This window comes from Impatiens glandulifera, chromosome 3 (genome assembly GCF_907164915.1).
Source record: "Impatiens glandulifera chromosome 3, dImpGla2.1, whole genome shotgun sequence".
In the NCBI taxonomy this organism is placed as follows: Eukaryota; Viridiplantae; Streptophyta; class Magnoliopsida; order Ericales; family Balsaminaceae; genus Impatiens; species Impatiens glandulifera.
Genome location: NC_061864.1, coordinates 7,513,935 through 7,528,814, shown reverse-complemented (window position 1 = coordinate 7,528,814; position 14,880 = coordinate 7,513,935). Strand labels below are relative to the sequence as shown.

The following is a 14,880-nucleotide window of genomic DNA, read 5'->3' as shown; positions in this document are numbered from 1 at the left end:
AAGTAAAGAACATTTGCGCACTAGACATAACAGGTAACAAGTTTAGATGTCTAGTTAATAATTTTGAGAATTTGAAGTGCAGTCGTGGCCGATCATATGGAGTGGATGGGGGCATTCGCAATTCGCAATAGACGCTTCCAAAACTTCCCGCCCACCCCACTATCTTTTAAAGATGTTCCTACCACAAACTACGCATAGAAAGCTCAAAGCCACAAACTTCAATTTGATAGTAGAAAACTTAAACGGTGGAGATAGAGCAAATATTGAAATGCACAAATAAGAATTTAATGTTCCAAAAATTCTATAGATTACCATGTTTTCACAACACAACACACTACATGTGTGTTTTGTGAGAGTGAATATGTTTGTTGTTGGTTTACAATTAAATAATGACCCAACTGACCGCACGGACCGAAACACTATGATCAACACGTGACACAAACTTGGTAGGCAAAATTTTCAAACTTTGGTTTTATATAATAGATAGATAGATTCTATTGGATGATTTTTTATATGTGATATAATTATATCAAAATTTTCAAACTTCTTTTAAGAACATGTAATTTGATAATAAATTTGTTATATAGTTTGTAATTAAGTTTAATACTAACAGAGAATATTAATTAAAAAATAAAACATAAATTAAATTTTATTATTAATACTTATTGTATATGTATCAATTCAAATCAAAAAACAAAAAAATTACATTTTTTTTTAAGAAAGTTAATTTAATCTTTTTATTTTAAATTTTAAGGTAATATTCAAATAAATTTGTAGGCAGCTTAAAGTACTATATGAGAAAATGACAACATAAAAAATTTATAGATAAATTAGTGAACTAAACACTTGTTCAAGATTTAAAATATTTGAAATAATATTCAAACTGATATTAAGTTAACTTGTAATCAAATACTTATTTTAAAACTATTTTTTTAATATGATCAAAATCAATTGTCAATGCATTAAGACTTTAAAAAATGACTATAAATAATTTATACAACTGCTCAAACCTTATTTAAAAAAAAACTATTGAAGTCCAATAGAAGAATTATTTAAAATAAAGTTAAATCAAATTCTAAAATAAAAAATGATATAAGTAGAGATCAAAATTGCTTCCTTATTGTTTCTTATAATTTATTAATGAATTATGAAATATCTTGAAAGATATAACTGATCAACAACATATAAAGAATGAATTTCGATCATAAACAGTAAAATATAAGCCATTGTAATAGACAAGTAAGAAATTTAAACTGAAATGATACCGAAATTTTCAATTTAAAATTTTATGCAGTTACTTCTCTTTTATCATTCGCGCTTAAGGAGAGGAGGATTCCAAAATTTATGTTCCACCTTATATATCTTCATAAAATAGATGAATTTTTCATTTTTTTTCTCATCATTACTTTTAGTTTATTCTATAAAATAATTAACTTAGATGTTGCATAGTTTGACCATAGGGATGTCTATTGTTGGATGACCCAAGCACAACAACTTATTATTAGGGTTTACAATATTTATGTGATTTTTTTATTATCTAGAAATTTTAAAAATAAAAAATAAACAAATTTGATTTTGTTAGAATAAATTACAAAAATATTATAAATATAAAGTTAAATTTCTATTTAATTTATTATTATATATTAATATTTTTAAATCTTTTTATATACAAAACTCAATTATAAAAAAAAAAAAACTGATATCAAACAAGGCCATGAAAGAACATCTATTTTATTATTCAACTTTAAGGAATGATAACTCATGTGCCAAAAAGTCACCAAAAATCTCAAATTCTAATATCCACAGATAAAAAAGAAAAAATGATTTGGTAGCCAAGTTATTGATAAGTGTGAGACATCCTGAACTTATTAGATTTGGGTTATTTAAATGTCATCTTAAATAATTCATTATCAAAATCTTCAACAATTTTTTAAAAACCAAATCAATATATTTTTATATCCCAATGTCCTTTTGCCCCCCAAATAAGGTTATTTTGAAGTAAATCCAAATAACCAATGCCCAGATTGTTCTAGCAGATATCTAGCTCGGATACAAATGAGAAATGAGATACTCAAACTGGAAACATCTACAAAAATAAATCTGTTTGCTTATACAGAAAAAAACAGATCTGTTGAAGAAGAAGGGTCAAGTATTGTACAAAGTATGCTGTCTACTATATATAAGAGGAGGGGCTGTGTTGTTCATTCCTATGAGAATTTAGGGCAAAAAGCAAAGGAGAAGATGTTTTGAAAATGCACAACTATACCCTCACTATACATCTTTCTCTCCCCAAAAAATCTCATAATAATAACAATAATAATATATTCCATTCCTAGATTACAACAAGAGAAACTGAAAGCAAAACATAAAATTAGTACCAACCACTAAAGAAAACCTCATGGTGGAGAGTGGAAAAGACCATGAACTTACCAATAAATAGATTAAGGCTTAAGCATGGCTCAATCTTTATGGAGGAGGGTTAGGTAATACAAACCCTCCCTTTTACGAATAACTGAACCTTTTAGTTGTGCCTGCCTGCTTCTTTCTGCCTTGTTTAGAAATTTTCCATTTAGGCAGCAATTAATTATATTCTGCATGGATCGTTCTCTGCTTCATCTTCTTTTAATTGTATATTCTCACCGGTTTTTCAAATGCGTGCCGATTCTGCAAAATTTCAATTCCTCTTAACTGAATCGCTATAATTTTGCATACTTAATGCAACCACTCAAGACTCTTACAACTTCAACTATCCATGATGGCTATATACATACCTGATTAGCAGCATACGATCTTTTAGGAGCACTGTCAGGGTGTTCTAACCCAAGGTATTGTTCCCAGGCACCGTAAACATTTCTCTGGAAAAACAAAAGGCACCATATTCAACGCGGATATTGGATGTTGGACCAAATGTTGGTACAAGATGTGTGTATTGTTATCAGATAAAGAAAAAAGAAAGGAGTACCTGGAAACGACTAGAAACTATATCCGAGTCTTGAAGGTATTCAGGACGACCCAAAGATAAAAATGCAAACTTCCACTGAGAAGGGCAACAAAGTAATTTAGAAAACAAACAAGAAGAATAAAGACTATTCAAGCTAAGGCATAGAGAATTTGCCAGCAAGAGAACATAACATATAGAAGAAGTACTGAGAATAAGAATACCTTAGAGAACTCTTCATCTAAGACCTGCAACTTCTTTTGTATTCTGATTTTAACTTCAGTTAATGTTTCACCCTCATGGACAACAAGAAAAAATGGATCTCCAAAATTTTGGACCTGCAGTTGGAAATAGTTGAGAGAAAAAAGACTCAATAGATTAAAAAACACACAACAAATTAGGCTTCATTAGGAAATACTTTTGTTTAAATTTCCCTATCTGGGAACTTTTCCAATAAAGAAACGTTTAGAAACAAAATTCAGTCAGAGACAGATACAGAAACAAAAGTGTTTCTAAATGGGGACAAGAAGCCCATTGCTTGTTGAAGAACTTAGATATGCAGAAGAACCTGTCTCAACCCAACTTACCACTTGGTTCTGAGTTGTATCTTTAAAGAAATGATATACATGGATCAAACGATCATGAGGACCAAGGTTCTTCTCCTCTTCAGGGATCTGTAAAGTAAAAGAAAGCTAGCCATTACTAAAAATCATTTTATAGTTGAATTAATAGTTAACAACAATATTTTCAACATCAAGGCGAAGACACATTTTATTAACCAACTCTCTGATCAACCAAGTAAGATAAATAAAGAAACTTATTAACTCATATCTGAAACCGCAACAAACATAAACATACCTCTTCTGCACGTAAAGTCCAGTATTGATCATTGATATTCTCTATCTTCTCATTTAATGGGAAAATCTGTATAAAAAAAGGATAGAGTGGAAACATAACTCTTTGAGTACAGCAACAAACTCTAGAAGATGATGCAAGCCAAAAAAATAATGAGAACTCGATTTGGATGAAGGAAGAGTTCTGTAAGTCATTCTAACTTATCTAACATGCCAAACCCCTCACCCTTTTCTAATATATACATTTCTCCCACAGGACCCCAGAGAGAAGAGAGACCATGGATATGTGCATTATGAAATCACTTGAAAATAATGGAAGCATACAAAACACCTTAGATTGATAAAAAAAAAAGATTTAAGCAAGCCTTTATTAAGACATGAATAGGAGATACAAAGAGGGTTAATAATGAAGTAGGAAGGGAAAATTACCCCATTTTAAAAAGAGCCCCAAGTATAAAGAGCAAATGTGAATAGATTTCCTATCTTGCACTATTCAATACAGGAACTCAAAATCACAAAAAGAAATCCATCTAACACCAACGCAATGCATATTTCTTTGGAAATGAAGGAGAGTTGTTTTTGGCATTTCATTTACAAATATCCATTTTATCACAAAACATGAAGACAGTTTTCTTCCAAATTTAGAAACATGACATACTAAAATTTTGGCTGGTATTTATTTCAATGCCATGTTCTTAAAAGGATATCGTAGGACTGAGTATATCAAAGTTAACTGTTCTAGAAGTGTTAGGAGGCATATAGCTTAGTGAATTTACTTATTAATAACCATTCATTACAAGTTCAACTCAAAATGAGTGTAATATCCATCTTTAGAAGCATAGCTCATTGTGCAATGTATCATTCTAGAAAGACCATGTTCATTTGAGCCCAATTAATTAGGAAAAAGGGTTTCTCGAGAGTTAATTTGATTTTAAAGATGTATGTATAACTACAAATTGTATACTATTTGAACTGCTAGTTTAGAAAGACCAATAAACCATTGTGTTCTTTCTAGCTCCACCATAGTTAACAATCTCACTGCCACATTAGTCTCCAAGGGGTAAGTAGCATATATTATGATTTCTCTCCTAAAGGTCTGATTTTACCAAGGTTCTTGATGACTGCTCAACCCAAACAGGAAGAAAATGTCTTAAATACGAACCAGACACTACAAGCTGAATAAATCCTATACCTTGTAGATTTTGTGATAGAACACTTCAAGCAACCTGAGTTCAGCATTTGGATGTGATAATTCAACCTGTTCCATAAGATGACAAATGACAAGGTCACATATGAGGGGGGAAATCCAAAGAAGCAATGGAAAAATATTTTGGAGCTTCACAATCCCAAGTATATAATCTTAGACATATTAACTTGAAAGCAGTCTGTTTCAATTAAATTAGATAAAAATAGCTTAATAAGAGAAAATGATTCGTCATTTAAGAATAGGTTATGTTCCAGAAAATGACTCATTATTTAAGAATAGGTTCTTTTCCTATGCTGCTCCGTGAGCAAGGAGCGAGATAACAAGTATTACCAAAGAAATACCTTTGTCTTAAGGTCATTGATGACATCCTCCACAGTGCTTTGTTTGGGTAGTCTTATAGTATGAATTGCTACCTGAAAGTTTTTAATCTACTATAATTGAAGGATAAAAATGCTAATACTTAATGACAACCACATAAATAATTTCAGAACTTACTTCATCCTTAGTTGCATGAAGAAAAGCGACTTTTAGAGTTTTGAGGCCTTGCAGTTCTGGCAATGGAATATCCAGAACCTCATAGTAAAGGATATCTGAAGTCTGTAGAAGAAGCTCTCAAATGAGAAAAAGGCATTTCAGAGTAGGCTAAAATATGGATGCAAGGGGGAAATGCTAATCCATGGAAAACCTGATTGTAATGGACTAGCATATCAGCTAGATGCTCCACCCCTCTATACTTGATTGGCTGGGGTTTAGGTTGCTGAGAATAACAGTTATGTGGTGTAAGCCTTATTTTGGAGGGATCATCCAAGCCCAAATGTCTAGCTACTCTTTCAGCAACATCATCATAGGTGTGAAGCTTTGACCTAATAATATTTACATGGACACATATTTATGACACTAATAAGTACAACATAACAAATGACCAAGCAAAGTTCTTAATCAGGTAGATTCCACCATAGAAAATTAAGCAAATAGTTTGTAAACAATGCAAGATACTTAAATGGGAAGAACTTACATCTCAAGACTGAACTCGTCTTCCTTGGGTTTCTCCAAGGATCGGAAACGAACAACCTGTTAATCACCATTTCTTGTTAGAAACTCAAGGATATAATACCAATGGATAAGAAATGGTGGACCCGTATAACATAGTTTACAACACAGAAAGTTTTGTGGAACGTTTCCTGATGATGCAAACATAATGTAGGCCAGAAACCCAAATTAGGACCCCTCAAATTTAGCAAGGTATTCAAATATGGACTAAAAGGTTATATGGTATGCCAAAATGCCTTAAAGTTGATTTTGAGACTTAAGCAATGAAATACACAAATCAGATATTGATAAACATAATTTCTTAACTATAATTAAAACCAGTTGGTAAGTTGTCAACAATATGGAGTCCGTGTGTACAATATGGATAGTTGACGTAGCTAAAGAAGAAACAACTATTTACATTCATTTGCACATATTATAGGCCAAGACATGATATCTTTCATCTGTAGAAGTAAGCTTCCATATAGCAAGTGGAATTGATTAAAAAGGAAAAGATGTCAGGGAGTAAAGAAAGTCCTATGGGCAAACTGATATTTTGTGTTGACTACAAAAATGAAAACAATTCTGAGTTGAAATACATGAAGGGCATTCCCATCACAAATTCCCCAAACCATAATCAATAGGCAAACACTAATGGTACAATCTTACTAAATCGGAGGTAAGATTGCTTGCAACAAGAATTTACTGGATACCTGACGGTTATGCACATATTCTAGGAATGAAGGGAAATCAGGATAACGACATTGCACAATACTTTCAGCACGAGATTTCTGAAAGCAGATGATATCACCATCTTCAAGCTGCATGAAAAGGCAATTTAACTGTCAAAATTCCTCAAAATGGCTCAAGATTGATACACATCCCCACCAATGGTATTACAGCATGATGGGGGGCATGCCAGCAAAGAATGACAGTACTAAAATGAATACCTGACTACTGCGAAAAGTGAGCTTCTTGTCTATGTGTTCACACATAACATTGGGTTCAAACTTTATTTCCTATATTAGAGGGGGCAGATTGTGTAAGATACTGCTTAGAACTGACTATATCAATACACAAAGAACTAGAGAAATACAAAAAAAAAAAGGCAACCTCAAAGAGTTCAATTTCTTCATCAGGCGTAAATCCAGCCAATTCATTCAGCTTTGCCAATATATCCACTGGCTTGCCACTAGCAGTCACAAACAGATGCCCGGCATACCTGACAGAAAGCACAAGGAAGCCTATGAGCATGAGATATTCATGATACATTGAAAAAGGTTCTCACGGACAAACAACATTTCCGCCACACAGATATAACATACCGCAGCTCCTCTTTAAATGGATCGTATATCTTGAAAAAGAGCAGAATATCATCTTTAGTCTTTAAAGGCGGAGCAATTGATTGTAAACCCTGCACAATTAATTAACTTTAATGGAAGCAGCTTGGGGAGCGACTTTTGGTGGGTTTTGACATTGACATGTGTGAAAGTATATGTCAAATTAAAACTTAAAAGCAACAACATGAGCGGCTATGAAACTGCATCTAACTCATCAAATATCCGCAACTATGGACATATTATTCATTGTTAATTAGCAAAAATAGCATTCAGAAGATTCAAATCACAAATTATATACCTGCCCAAGTTCCACTTCCAGAAAAAGTTTTAGCTCTGCATTATTTGCTTTATTAGACACCTCCCTTACCTGTCCAACCTACAGTACACAGTGGATAATTAGTTTAGCCAAATGTTTATCTCAATCATATAATTATAAATAAAGATGCGTTGGTCGTCACACACAAGGTTCACTCCAACTATCAACCTACTCTCTCTGATCCAACCATCCAAGCAAGACCACATTTGCCAAATGTCAATAACATAATTTAGGACAATAAAACCACTTCGATTAGGAAAAAGGGCATTTGCATCAAATGAGTTTATTTCAATCTAGTAGGGATTTAACTTTCAGTTTTTATTTTCCCTGTAATGTTTTCCTTTCCTTAGCTTGTAATTGCGAGCACTCACATTCTCTCTTCTTTTTTTAAATAAGAAGTTCGACATTTTCTTCAAAAAAAAGGACAATAGAACAAAATTGTCGTCATGCGTATTATTAGGTAAAAAAATCCTGTTTAAGTACTACAAGCTACTAATTTGTTCATAATATCCAACGTGCATAGAAGAGAATGAATGAAAAAAAAGAAGAGCAAAAAATGTCTTTACAGATTGAGTTTCTTCCTGAGGTGTCAACGGGCGATTAGGGCGGTATGTATGGTTTTGTCGCTTCGCCCACAGCCAATAACGTTGAAATTGCACTGGGATACCAAACTCCTTTGCTACTTCTTCCTGCAGATATGTTTAGACCATACAGCTGAGTTTTTTCCAGCTACAGTGGACCACTCAAATACTATTAGGTTGCTTCGTTTTAGGAATTAGAAATAGATTTAAAAAACCAGTTTTAATACTGACTGAATACTTAAAACTTATATTGCAATGGCATCCTTAATAGAAAAGTTGTCCCATTCGGAAACACTTTTTGGGTTTGGATGAGAAATCGCCAATAAATTTCTTTGGAGGCACTTTTTTTTTCAATTATCTCAAATGGATGTGTGAATCTAGATGAGATAGTGTTTGGAAATAAAACTTAATTAGACATTGATTCGTAACTTTTCTACGTCATCTCATCCAGACCCAGGCCCTAAAAATGTATCAAAATGGGCCCAATTATATCCAGTTTCATCTTCTTAAACAGTGGAATTATAATTGGAACCACCCGTCACCCTATTCTATCTTAAGCAGGCCCTTAACATACAAGGGTACATTTTGAGCTTTATGGATCATTTAAAAAAGCAAAAACAATCAATTCTGCATGAATAAAAGAGCAATTTTTATTCATTCAAACTCTGCAAAATTAATAAAAGAACTCTACTATGACTACAATATGCCTAGTATATCCACCCTACAACTGAAGTTAAAATGAAAGGCATACCTTGAACATATTGAAAGGCATTTGTTTCTGAATGCGAAAATGACGAGCTTTATCATGGTCAACAAGATCGAAATATACGTCCTTTCCAATTTGTTCAAGAAGATCCTCATTGCGAGCAACCTTCAGGTGTCAGATAGCTAGTTAGGCAACAATCTAAATCATATGATAGTTGCAGGCATGTGCAGAAAGAAATTCTAAAGTTACCAACAACCAACTTTCAAAGGAAGATGAAAATTAGTAACCTTTATTATTGTATAAAGATGAGCCTCTGATTTTTCTTTTCTCTTTTGCTCCTTTTCTTCCTGTTCTTTCTTCAATCTGATCTGGAAGATAACGAACAGATGACTGATATTAACTTCAGAAAAACTGTAGGGGTAAAATATTCAACGAAAGATAAATATCTACCCTAAGGTGTTCAGCTATGTCCTTTTCATCAACATTGCATATAATCTTATCCTTGTCAGTGTCACGTATATACACAAGCATGTAAGCATTTGAATATTTTGTGAACTTGAACGGTGAGTTGTTGAATCCAGGATTTGTCTGTGGAAGCTGATACATAAGAGAACATAAAGAAAGTGCAGTGGTAAAGAATAGGGACAGATATTTTGGGCACAAGAAATAGAGAAAGTATAATATACCTCCTCCTCACCACCAAACTGTTCCTCCAGTGCCTTCTTTGTTTCTTCTTTTGTCACCCGTTCATCGTCAAATTTGAACCTAAAAGCAACAGATATAAGTGAAGAATGTCACCAGAAGAAGAAAAATAAATAAAGAAAAAAAAAGCTAGCCTAAATGATCTACAACTAAAAATGTGAACCATTTGCTTATGACTCTAACTCAACTTATGCTATTAGGAAAGTCTCAGCTGAGCAAAATATCAATGAGATGCCTGGATTTACAGAAGATGAAAATATGAGAAAAGAAGGCAAAAGCTGATACAGATTAATAGTCATGCATACCATTGATCTGAGAGAATTGGTCTTATATAAGCATAGTAATGCCCACCATGCACCCCACCACTGTGAACCAAGACACTGTAAACAGGTACAAGCAAAGGTTATAATTTCAAGAGATGTGCCAATTGGATATTCGCCTATACATACCAGAATAAGACAAATTAGAAATTGGGAAATCTATTGCATCACATAAATCCTAATTTTTAACGTTACACTGTTTACAAAACAGATACACGGAATTTTCTCCTCTAATTGTTAGATAGTGAGTGTAGGGAGATAGAATAATAATAATAATAAATGATCACAAAGACTTGAAGAACCCACGACCTTGTGGCCATGAGTCTTGCGTTCTACCACTGAACTAAACGAGCAATAGGGATATCTGCAATAATACACATGAAGAAATGCAATTTATCCAACAATTCAGGCTTTTGTGGTATGTTATATGTCCAAGCAATCAGAACGCAGCAACATACAGTATATCAAACAATTCCTAAAGAATAATATGCACCACAATCAAAAACTGCAAATCTCCAAATAAATTTAGAGTTTACAACTATAGACACCCAGCATCATGCAATATTACCTGCGCGTTTCTGTCCAACGCAATACTCAGAATGCCACGTATCAAACAGTTACAAATTGGCAAGCAGTACAAAACAAAGTGTGGAAACATGTTAAAAGTATACATGCATAAGCAAAAAATGACCTCTGAACTAGCTTAATCAAGAACAGAGATATCTCATAAGGAACAAAAACATTATCTGGGCTTCAAAAAAAATCAGAAGAAACGAAAAAGCAGCCAGAAGGACAAGCTAAGAAGTACCTATGTAGGGTATACAAGTTCCGAACACTCCTATCTGCTTCAGGCGATAAATACTTTCCATTATCTCTATCGAGATCAAGTTGTAATGGGAACTCATATCGATCATTGATCTGTATATAAATGATGAAAACTATAAGGATGGTCACAGTGTGGAAAATAAAAAGTTTGTGTGATTGGAGAACTATGTTCAAGATTATGAATGAAGCATTGCATATATATCCTGCACAAATTCCAAATACTTGATACATACACATATTCAAAACGTTTTAACTGCAGTTGAAAGTCACAATTGAATAGCAAGCAATGCATATCTTGCACAAAGAAAGAATCAAACATCAAGTCTAGACATACTAACCTTTACCATGGTATCCCGCATAAAATCATATTCAAAACGTTTTAACTGCAGTTGAAGGACAGGAGGGAAGTCAATGAATAGGACACCCTTCTTTGCATCCTGCATAAGCGAAAAACTTGGTAAGATAGATAGTTCACATCACCATAAAATAAATTTAGTCCACAGAAGTAAGAAATACTTGTTTGGGCTGATAATTTTACATAAATACTTAAAATCTTTTGAGTATTATCAAGCAATGGTCCTTTTACTCCCAGATATTAAGTCCGTATCAGTAAGAAAATATACATGATGATTACAAGATATGACATGTATCAAAGTAAAAGTGTTGTTAAATCCACTTGGGATTGGACAACTGGAACAAGTACCGGAAATTCAAGAAATATATTTTGGAAACCAAAAATATCAACAATGCTCAGAATTTTAGACCTTAGCTAAAAGCTTCTGACCTGTAAACCATATTGTTCAGCATGATACTTATTGTCACCTTCAAGGCGTTCAACTTCCACATACTTGTCAAAGGAAGCATAGACATCCTTACATCCTTTTACATCGAGTTGAAGATCTACAGCCATAGATGAAGTTGGTTATTCTTATCTAGGCACATCTTACGAAGACATATTAAGGTAAGAGTACCATAGAAAGATTCCTTTCTTGTGGATTTGTAATCCACATTGATGCATTCTATATAATTCATATGGTGTCCTTCAAACAACTGTTGTATTGTGCCTTCTACGACAGTACCCTGCACACAGAAAATGCACATGAGCAAAATTCATTCTGAAAACAACACGAACAAATATTGTTGTACTCAAATCAGCAAACCTTCATTTTATCTTCAAGCTTCTCACAGAGAACCCTATTCAGTTCTTGCACATCATGCTGCATAAATGAGTCATATGTATCCCACCCAAACGACTTTGTCAACTCTTTTGTAGCTACACTGGTGTCACTATACTGAAGTTTGTAGAATAAACTCTGTAGGGCTAACGGGATGCTCCCTGATGGCATATCATTCTCAGTTGTTGGCATATGGTACACAGCCTGAACTTGACATTCCACAGTAAGTTATTAAGTCAGAAATCAATATGAATCAGACAACATAAACAGAAGCAGACCTTTCTGAAATAAGGAATATGGTATAAGGTCTGTAGAAGAGAATTCATGTAACAAGTAGCCCCTTGGTTTTTCAATCCAACATAACCTGTCTCCTTCTTTGAATCATGTGAAAAGTAATCAACAACCCTTTTGACGGCAACATCAGCTTCAACAACAACAGTGTCATTCACCAGATAACCTCTAGCTGGGTCATATAACTCACTTAATGGCATGAAAGAAGTAAAACCCCAATCACTTTCTCTGCCATTAAACTGGTGCTGTGTATCTGCAGGAATATATACATGATAAAATCAGCACCAAAATGAGAACTCTACTATGATAACTAGATTGCCGGGATCAAAGCCCAATACTATCATACCAAAAGGAAATCTCATTTTACCATCCTAATAAAAGTCTGAAAAAGTAAAAGTGTATCAGCATCAGAAAGGTATGTGCAAAACTGTAAAAGCTTTGGCCATCCATATACAGAGGACCAAAAACAACAAAAATATTATAACCTTAAGTTTATTATAAAAATAGATTACACATATTAAGTGAATTAGTATAATACATTATAAAATGGTACTATACATCAATGTCAAGAAGAACTTTACTAACAGATTGCTGCAATAAAGTATTTATAGTGACATTCATAGATTTTTACTTCAATGATGATTATCAAAGAACAGAATTTTCGAGAGCAGTTTCGAAATCGGATGTACTTTGGATCACTGAAACCACACAAGTATCTTTTATCCATTGCAGTAAAAACAGTTTGTATCTCTTCCAGGAGATGTTTAATTGTTTATCAGATCATCAATAATTCAATTGTCCTAACAAATGTTCCAGTATTTCCTGGAATCACTTTCCATTATACCATCAATATAAATTACTATGTGATAAGACCTCCAAAATGAAACATTTAATCAGCAAGCTAATAAAATGGGGAATTGAAATCATTAGCATGACCCTTATAGGGAATCAAAAACTGTACTCTGAGGCACTAACAATCATCTTATACCAATAATCCAACCCCTGCTTGTGCTACATTCTAGTTTTAGAAAAACTATACTTCAATCAATGCTTCCCTGGATGAGACAAATTCATGCCTTCTACACAGGACATAACTCTTTTTTTTTCTTTTTGTATAAATGCGCACCAAAAAATTACAATATATAGAAACAAAGATCTTAATAAATAGTTTAAATTGTCATGAACAAACTTGCGGCGATACTATACATGCTACCTTTCCTTATTGTGAACTTCGCATGAGCTTGATTAACCACAGCCAAACTGAACTGAGCATATCTACTCCATCCATATGGTAAAGTGGTAGAATCTGCAACATCTAGGTACATTGACAAATGATCCACATTATTCCCCTTTGGAAAAGTAAGCACCCGCCTGTCAAAATAAAACCGCAAAATAATAAGTAGGCAACATGATTAAACAGAATCTGGAGAAAATACCAAAAGGAAAGAAAGAAATACTGTGGTAAATCTAGTACCATTTGTATCCTCCAACATAGAAAGTATCAGAATAGAGCTTCTTGTTGTTCAACCTAGAGAAGTTATCTATTTTCCATGTAAACCTTGCAGATTGAGGATCATCTGGTTGAGCAACAGCAGTAATAGCATTTTCTGTGGGTACAACTGCCAACAATTGGAACAGCAATCAGAAGAGAGGCAACATAAGTTAAGGATCACTGATCCAGAATCTTAACGATATACCTTCCATGGGTTGAGGACCTTCAGCAACGAAATCTGTATGCGGCACGAGCATCTCGTCATCCTCTTGCTGTAAAAAGAAGTCAAAGTGAGAACTTGGATCTGATAAATGAAGTTTAATTCTCCAATCAAATACCCTGGGAAAATCAGCTCATCCCGAACAAACATCGAAATTAAAGTCCGGTTAGGGAGATAGCCCAGATGCAATAATAACAAACTACCCATGATAGTAATAATAATAATAATAATAATAACAATTGAACAGAATCATATGCCAGTGAGTGAAGAACCCAAATAAGAGCTGCAAAAAGCAAGAGCGTATATACTGAAGCGTGTATTCCTCATATGAAGGCAATGAGTAAGATAAAAGAAAGAGGGTGAGGGTGATAACCTCCAACGGTGGAGGAGTCATCAGAGTCATTGCAGATGCCGAATACTTATTTCACGATCACCAAATCGAAGATTATATTGATGGAAGAAATTGCACCCAATACAGATTTGGGGCTCTGCAACACAACAGAGCACGACAAAGTCGATCGGAGAGAAAGAAAGAAAGATAGAGACTTTGGTCGATCAAACTCTAGTCTTTGGGTTTAGATGGAAAGGGTAATTCCGGTATTTCCATACCAAATGCATAAAGATTGAAGCATGAACCCGATAAGGGTATAATGGTCAATTTAAATTCATGTCCCTAATTTTACGGCAATCAAAAAAAATCATATGCGGTACAAAGTTATCTTCAAGTCGATCCCCATATTTATTGTTTATATAATTTTATCCATATAGTTTAGATATAAATCAAGTTTAGATATAAATCAAGTTTCCGTCTTTTTTTTTTTTTCTTTTCTTTTTTCAATTAAGGAGACCTTCATGAAACCCCATTCCCCAGTTATGTCCTCTCG

The 14,880-nt window shown here is 33.6% G+C and overlaps 1 protein-coding gene across 2 annotated transcripts; it reads right to left on the bottom strand.

The window, feature by feature from the left end:
• Positions 1-2,087: 2,087 nt before the first annotated feature.
• On the bottom strand, positions 2,088-14,532 carry LOC124933022 (ubiquitin C-terminal hydrolase 12-like). 2 transcript variants are annotated; one of them, XM_047473744.1, is made up of 32 exons: positions 14,370-14,532; positions 13,982-14,048; positions 13,759-13,903; positions 13,498-13,655; positions 12,272-12,537; positions 11,979-12,197; positions 11,790-11,898; positions 11,603-11,718; positions 11,157-11,255; positions 10,802-10,911; positions 9,979-10,053; positions 9,658-9,736; positions 9,422-9,568; positions 9,259-9,339; positions 9,017-9,136; positions 8,251-8,373; positions 7,667-7,744; positions 7,354-7,442; positions 7,142-7,250; positions 6,979-7,047; positions 6,742-6,849; positions 6,015-6,070; positions 5,685-5,862; positions 5,495-5,596; positions 5,341-5,412; positions 4,985-5,050; positions 3,797-3,862; positions 3,526-3,612; positions 3,163-3,276; positions 2,963-3,037; positions 2,772-2,855; positions 2,088-2,664 (listed from the first exon to the last, which is right to left on the bottom strand). In XM_047473744.1, the coding sequence occupies exons 1-32, from the start codon at positions 14,397-14,399 to the stop codon at positions 2,623-2,625; spliced, it is 3,339 nt and encodes a 1,112-aa protein (XP_047329700.1). In that variant the 5' UTR covers positions 14,400-14,532; the 3' UTR covers positions 2,088-2,622. The 2 variants fall into 2 exon arrangements, with proteins under 2 accessions (XP_047329700.1, XP_047329701.1); XM_047473745.1 differs by having other exon boundaries at positions 9,422-9,559.
• Positions 14,533-14,880: the final 348 nt, after the last annotated feature.